The 7,957-nt window shown below is 41.0% G+C and overlaps 1 protein-coding gene across 1 annotated transcript; it reads left to right on the top strand.

The window, feature by feature from the left end:
• LOC8059185 (probable choline kinase 2) lies at positions 3,764-7,629 on the top strand. The gene is made up of 7 exons (XM_002458364.2): positions 3,764-4,428; positions 5,585-5,706; positions 5,805-6,000; positions 6,414-6,531; positions 6,658-6,705; positions 6,815-6,915; positions 6,995-7,629. Exons 1-7 carry the CDS (start codon positions 4,000-4,002, stop codon positions 7,088-7,090), a joined length of 1,110 nt encoding a protein of 369 aa, XP_002458409.1. The 5' UTR covers positions 3,764-3,999; the 3' UTR covers positions 7,091-7,629.

Genomic DNA, 7,957 nt, shown 5'->3' with positions numbered 1-7,957 from the left:
TGCATGCTGCTAAACTCCTGGTCCAGTACGTGTGGGTGTGCACCAAAGTCGCTGCTACCTGGTCAATGTCAACCATCTGTTCATTTATTTCTTATAATTAAATGAAAGATGTATTTTCAGATGAGATAAGATTGACAAATGTGACGTGGATTACAAATGAAGAAATATGTATTTTCAGATGAGATAAGATTGGCAAATAATGTGACGTGGATTTGACGAGGCAAGTATCTTTATTTTTTTTGTTCTTTAATGGCAATATCCCAAATATCAAAGTTGAGAGTAGGGACTGGGAAAAAAAAATTAGGAGGCGCTAAATAAAAGCGGTACAGCGACTTAGCCCTACTTACGACCCCTCACAATAGACAAATATGATAGTTTAAAATAATCTTACATTGAAAACATCGAAGAACAATGAAAAGCACAAATACATCATGAAAAATAAAGGATGCAATTTATTCATACCGAAAGGCCAAATTAGGAAACTAATAGATGGTGTGTGACGTTTGCACACATTATTCATCTGAAGACTTGTGCTCTCATTAGTATGTGGGGTTGAGCTACTTGAACTTGAAAAATAGTTGCACAAAGTTGTTTTCAACATACTAAAAATCTAAAAATTACAATCTATCATGAGTTCATGACAATCAGACAATCAAACATTCAATCATCCCATCACAAACTTAGTTTCACATAAAACAAATCACCTGCTTGCCTGGAGCCCCTGCAGACTGCGGCTTGCCACCGCCGATAGATGCCGATGGCCAATGGATTGGGGAAGAGCACGATGGATGGCAGGGATAGGGTTTCTTTTGTTAGCCGAACATTGAGCCTAGACTGGATAATACTCTGCCTCTATAGATATAGCCCGATTAGCAAAAAAAAGGTCAACCAGATGTTAACTCCTCGTACATCTGCTGCAGAAAATTCAAGCAGCACCTCAGGGAGCTTCACGTGCCCCAGCCCACTGTTGCCTCCATGAGAGATTTTATAAAGTAAAGATAAGCGTGTACAAGACATTTTGTGATGGGATACTTCATCGGTTAAAAATATAAGACATTTTGATTTTTTTTTTATATATACTAGATATATGCCCGCCCTTTATACACATGCCACTATTTTTTAAACTGAACATCAGTAATCAAACATAAACACGTGAACTCCGAGAAATTTGTGTCGGTTGTGGACACATGGGTTCAATGTTCGCATAAGAAGTGAGTAGGACGTGGACACGTGAGCTCCAAATAGAATATGATTCATATTGAACATGGGCACGGTGAGCAAGGACCATGACTTGGTATCACCAGTTAGATGGTGATGTTACAATCTTTTTAGGTGAAAGAGATAGAGATAGAGAAAAGATATATAGATTTCACCGCATATCTAGATAGGTTTATATCTAGATGTATATAGTAAAATTTATATATCTTAAAATTCAAAATGATTTATAATTCGAAACAGATAGTACTAAATAATATTACTAGCTCGTACATGCTAGCTTTGAGGAGGTGCAACTTTGAACATTATTGCTTTTGCTAATACAATGTATAGTTATACAAATAGCTAGAGATTATATAAGTAAAGATAAGCGTGTACACATATTTTTTTTATATGTTGAAATTGTATATTATGAAAACTATTTGGTAGTCTAATACTCCCTCCGGCTTAAAAAAAGGAATACAATTTTAGAATGTCAAGTTTGACCAAATTTATATAAAATTACTAATATTTATCGTATTAAATATGTACCCTTAGATTCGTCATGAAACATACTTTCATAATAATATATTTATTTGTCATAATAAAATGCACCTAAAATTACAATTTTTTTTGGTCGGAGGTAGTAAATTCCATGAGTTTGATATGATTCATCAAAACATCAAATGTTTGTCAAATAAGAAAGTACCATGGCTTTTCCTTGGAGACTGCAGAAAAGGTACATATGGGAAGAATCTACAAAAGGCCACAGCTGCGTGATGAGATTGCTCGAGAGACCGGGAGTAAAACACCGACACGGAGACAGGAGTTTCAAAAGATAAAAACACACACACGATACAGACAAACAGACCTCCCTTCCGATGTCACATTTTCCCCGTTTCCAAGCATGTGCTGCTGTTCGGTGTCGTAGTGGATCGCACCGCCACGCACAATGAGAACACGCCACGTGTTTGTGGACAGGCTACGGAAGAGACGTGTCTGGATGTTCGCGTGGGTAACGCGGGCCACAGAGCTATTGCTGCCCCCTCATCCCCACACGGTATCTGGTGTGTGGGCGGCTCCACACTAACGAGCCACGGTGGATTTTAAATTAAATAAACATAATCACGAATCTCGTGTAGGTATATTTGAAGTGATTTTGTGGTTAAGTATTTGACCCATGATGGGTGAGCAAATAATAACCTCACTGGCATGGCATATTCTTCTTTCTGTAATATAGATAGTAGAAATAGGTTGTAATAGTCCAAGTCTTGTCTTTTTTTTTTGTTATCGTGACATCTCTGTTCCGAACGATACAAAACCTTTACTAATTTCCTCTGATGTCTTTGCAATGAAGATGAATTCGAATTTGGCTATGTATGGGTGACTTTGTTATCATTGGTGGAGCCAGAATTTCACAGCTGGGAAAATACTATTGGTATCTTTAAGTACTTTTAATTTTTCGAATTTCTAACTAATTAATTGACGAAGGTTTTTTTTATGAAACGTAGTGCGGACATTTTGGTAAGTAAGGTTGTGCCTGGAGTCTCTCATCTCATCACGTGTTCTTTTTGCCGCCGCCACCACCGGTGCTGGCGTTGACACTTTTTGTCTCCTCTGCGACTGAACAGCTCAAGCGCCGACAGAAAATGAGCGGCCACGACCGAGGAGCCGCTCAGTGGGGGCATGCACCCTCCGCAGCTGTCACAGCCGCTCCGTTCCGTTGCTTGATAATTTTCCGGAATGCACCCTCCGCTCCGTAAGCTAACGAGAGTTGAATAAGGTCCTGTTTGGTCCAGGGTGTTAAACTTTAACACATATCACATCGAATATTTGGATATATATATATATATTAAATATAAATTATTTAATAAATTAAAAATATAGTAAGAGAATAATTTGTAAGACAAATCTTTTAAACTTAATTAGTATATGATTAGAAGCTAATTATCAAATAAAATAAAAATATTATACTACCTGTTAAACTTTAAAACCCTGACCAAACACCCATATACTAGCCAACAATTAACATAAATTCACTTCACTGAGCACTACTACTCAATGTGAGCAACCATACCATACCATACCATGGCGAAGAACATGTTGTTTAGTTCCAAAATTTTTTGTAAAATAGGAATAGTAGCACTTTCATTTGTATTTGATAAATATTGTTCAATCATAAACTAACTAGGCTCAAAAGATTCATCTCGTCAATTCCGACCAAACTGTGTAATTAGTTTTTATTTTTGTCTATATTTAATACTCCATGCATACGTCTAAAGATTTAATGTGACAGAAAATCTAAAAAATTTTACAAAATTTTTGGAACTAAACAAGGCCCCAAGATTGATGCTCGAAGCTGACCCACAAAACAGTCCTCACGGTTCTTTTTTATGGCACAAACCTTCAGCACGAAGTAACCATGGTTAACGTGCCACCTCAGGCTCTCAGCCGCACTGGGATGAGTACACAGTTTGACCACGCGTTCTCAGAATTATGGAAAATTAGAGGGGGCAGCCGCAAAACCTCGCTCAACCGACTCTATTTATACGGCACCCCGTCCTGATCCGCGAAGCACAAACAACACTCGCTTCGCTGTAATCTCGCTTCGCTGTAATCGCGTCAGGCTGCTCATTCATCAGGGAGAGGGGGAAAAAACAGAGGGGAAAAAAAATTCAATTGGGAACAGCGAAGAACTAGTTTATCAAAGAAAGAAGAATAACTTCTATAAGAAAGATCGCCAAATTCCCGATTCATCTTCTTCGCTCGGGTTTCAGAGACATAACGCGCGGCAATTTAGCCAAGATGGTGGCGATCGAGAACAACCAGAGCCAGGTCCAAGTGGCGGTGGCGGCGGAGGCGGTGCCGGTGCCGGTGCCGGGGCCGCGGATCCCCAGGGAGGCGCGGAGCCTGCTGCACGAGCTGGCGGCGGCGTGGGCGGACGTGGCGGACTGCCGCGCGCTGGAGGTCGTGCCGCTCAAGGGTGCCATGACCAACGAGGTCTACCAGGTGCGCTGGCTCACCGGCCCTGCCGCTGCCGGCGAGAAGGAGGAGCCTAGGAGGGAGAGGGAGGTGAGGAAGGTGCTCGTGCGGATTTACGGCGACGGCGTCGACCTTTTCTTCGACCGCGAGGACGAGGTGCGCACCTTCGAGTGCATGTCCCGCCATGGCCAGGGTCCCCGCCTCCTCGGCCGCTTCCCCAACGGCCGCGTCGAGGAGTTCATCCACGCAAGGGTACCTACTCGTTACCGCCTCTAAGCAAAACTTACCTGCCGTGAAATTATATAGACTTACTTATACAAGAGTAGGAATTCAAGCTTCGTTTTCCCTCCTCTGTTCATCTGCATCCTTATGGAACTCTTAACAGCTTCCTCCCAGAATTTAGGGATTTTCATGCACTTTTACTTTTCTTAGAGGATCGATTCTTCTCTTACTTTTACTTCTTTCGGATTCTACTAGTTGAAATTGATGCTAAGATAAGGCCATGGGAGGCAGTACAGGTTCTTGTGTGCACTTATTTAATGATCTCATCTAGTAGCAGTTATACTGGTTTGCACATAAAACCGCCGCTTTTCTTGATACTTTCTGAGATTCTATCGATATGGGGCCTACTAATTTAATGCAGCGCGGTTCTCCTTCTTTGAATTTTCTGCCGTGGGAATCTAGCATTCTATGACTTTCCACCGTTCTAAAGCGTCAAGTCTTTATCAGCCAGTGAACTGTCTCATTTTACAATTAATAACAGGTGTTTATTTTCCACGCGAATCAGGAGTATTTTATATCAGTCGATATCTGTGTTGCTTTGATAATTCCCTGTCCTTGAAACAAGCTTGGTGATGCAGAGTCGGCAATTAAAGATGATGTGTAGTACTTCTAAAAAAATGATAAAAACAAGGGACCGTAGTATGTTGGTTTTGTCAATTAGATTAGAGTGCACAGCCACTGTCCATACGACAAGAGGAAACGTCTCTCACGGGAGAACCACAAGTTTTAGTCAATGAATTGGACTTGCGGTAGATGACTAAGTAGGCAAAGGTGGAACTGGTGGCAAAGTAAGTTCAGCAATAATAAGTTTCAGGCCTTATGCATGGTCCAAAAACTAGAAGTACCATAGCACTTTCTGGATTCTTGTTTACCTTTTTATTTGTGTCGTTGTCGAGAAAAGAGCATCTTATGCTGGTTTCTTGGCTTGGTGAAAATGGGTGATATGATATATGATGCAACTGTCATGAAAAGTTTTCTGCTTGAGTTTCCGAGTGAGAAAATATGTTATTGGACTGTCGAATTGATTAGTCACTTCACATGCTAATGTTTTTTTTTTTCTCCATCGAAGGCCATCCTCCATTTCCATTTTGTATCACACACATGCTAATGTGATCACTTCTTTCAGACATTGTCAGCTGCCGACCTTCGTGATCCGGAAATTTCAGCTCTTGTGGCGTCTAAACTGAGAGAATTCCACAACCTTGACATGCCTGGTCCCAAATCTGTGCTCATTTGGGACAGACTGAGGTAAGTTCTTTATAGCTAAATAATTGTTGTATGAAGCACTGTCTTATGTAAAGTTATAAATACGGGACTGAAGTCTGAACCTTCTCACATAAATTTAGGAACTGGCTCAGAACTGCCAAGAACTTGTGCCCATCTGAAGAAGCCAAGGAATTTCGGTTGGACAGTCTGGAGAACGAGATTACTGCATTGGAGAATGAGTGTTCAGGTGATTACCAATGGATTGGTTTCTGTCACAATGATCTTCAGTATGGCAATATCATGATTGATGAAGAGACCAACGTGCTGACCATCATTGTAAGTGACACATCCACATCCTACCAACTGTGCTTCAAATATTCTTTTTGGTGTCTGAAATATCAGTAATGTGCCTATAATGTGGATACATCTATGAAATGGGAATATCTTGAACATGGGTAGGTAGGAAGAGTTCTATTCTATTAAGAAACACATACTGCCTTATGCAAAGTAGGAATCGTTGGAGCTGTTGTGTCATTTTTGGTATACCGTGTAGGGTTGCATTTCACATTTGTTAGCGTGTGTTTGTTGTGTTCCCTCCAACCCGGACATACGAAGTTGTCACACGCCTCTGGCCTCTGCTAAAGCAAGAGTTTTAGTTTTGGAGACTACTACTATGTGAAGATTTATGCTTTCTGTTCTTAGTGTTTTTGCTTCGTACCAACCTTTCATAACAGTGTCGTCTCTCACAGGATTTTGAGTATGCAAGCTTCAACCCGGTTGCATATGACATTGCTAACCATTTCTGTGAGATGGCAGCAGACTATCATTCATCAAAGCCTCATATACTGGACTACAGCAGATATCCAGGTATTGCATTACTAAGAGAACTGCTGATGCATGGACTGTTATTTTTCTTTTCTTCTTTAATTTAGTTGGCAGAATCTTGGTTCAGTTTTCTGCCTTGCTCATGTGCTATTCTATTCTGCATGACAGATGTTGATGAGCAGAAGCGCTTCGTTAAGACCTACCTGAACATTTCTGGTAATTCAAAGCAAAAGTATTCCTTTTCACTACGGGTTTGGTTTGCCTAGTGGATTGTATTTTGTAAACCATATCTCCTAATTTCTTGTTTCATATTACTACCTTTCAGGTGAGGAACCGGATGCAGAAGTTGTGGAGAACCTGCTCCAACGCATTGATAAGTACATGCTCGCCAGCCATCTAGTATGGGGCCTCTGGGGAATAATTTCGGTGAGCTCATGCGTCATGATTCTATTCTTTCCCTATAAAACTGAAATCACTGGTGTTTTCTAACTTCCATCTTGTGCAGGACCACGTTAACGACATTGACTTTGACTACAAGGAGTATGCGAGGCAGAGATTCGAGCAGTACTGGCAGAAGAAGTCTGCAATCTTAACATCTTGAACATGTGTATAAACACCCGTGGCCTCAGGAGCTCCCTGAGGGCCTGTGCTGCACACAGAAAGTTGTGCAATGTCACTGACACAGAGAGAAGCTGTGAAAGAAGCAACACTGACGACAACGATGAATAATCCCGTTTTGGGATCGGGAAGTTATTTCTCCGCAACTCAATGAGCTCCAGCCTTCAGGCTTCAGCTTCAGAAATGAAGAAGCTATGGGGATTTGGCTGTCCGTTTATAGTACGAGGGCAATTAAGATAAAGATCCAGTCCGGGGTTGCGTGTTGTATGTTTAGTTTGGCTAGCACTGCCGAGAGCCGTGGTGCTGTTGTGGTGTCCATAGTTTCTATATGCTTGATGTTAATGTGCTGGAGAATTTGGCTTTGTGCTTGAGGAGTCCTTAGCTTTGGGACAACGCATCCTCTGTATACTAGGTAGATGTATATAAACATAAAACAGCTATGGGAATTTGGCTTTGTACTTATTTTTTCTCGAGCAGGCTGGATAGCCTGTATTTCATTAAAAAGGCAAATTTGGCTTTGTAGTTTGTACTTGTTCTAGCTCAAAAGGGTCGATCAAGTGCGGTTTTCTATTGACAAGCAATGTAGATCCATGAAACCCTCAACAAGTTCTAGCTCAATTAGACACCATTTCACTGCCCAAACTAATCATCTTTGTGCCAAAACTGTAGTAACCCAAACTAATAAAACCCCTCTCAAACCTGATATTCTACTCAGCCAATCCCCAAACCAATTCACCAAGTTCGGTATCGATTCAACTACATTTGAGCCTCACGAGTTTGAGGAGGACCATATATGAGCCACCAAATTTGAACAGATTCACTTCTCTTTGTTGCTCTCTTATCTCAGGTT

This window comes from Sorghum bicolor, chromosome 3 (genome assembly GCF_000003195.3).
Source record: "Sorghum bicolor cultivar BTx623 chromosome 3, Sorghum_bicolor_NCBIv3, whole genome shotgun sequence".
In the NCBI taxonomy this organism is placed as follows: Eukaryota; Viridiplantae; Streptophyta; class Magnoliopsida; order Poales; family Poaceae; genus Sorghum; species Sorghum bicolor.
The sequence above is the reverse complement of the archived record's forward strand: the minus strand, read 5'-3'. Positions and strand labels throughout refer to the sequence as shown.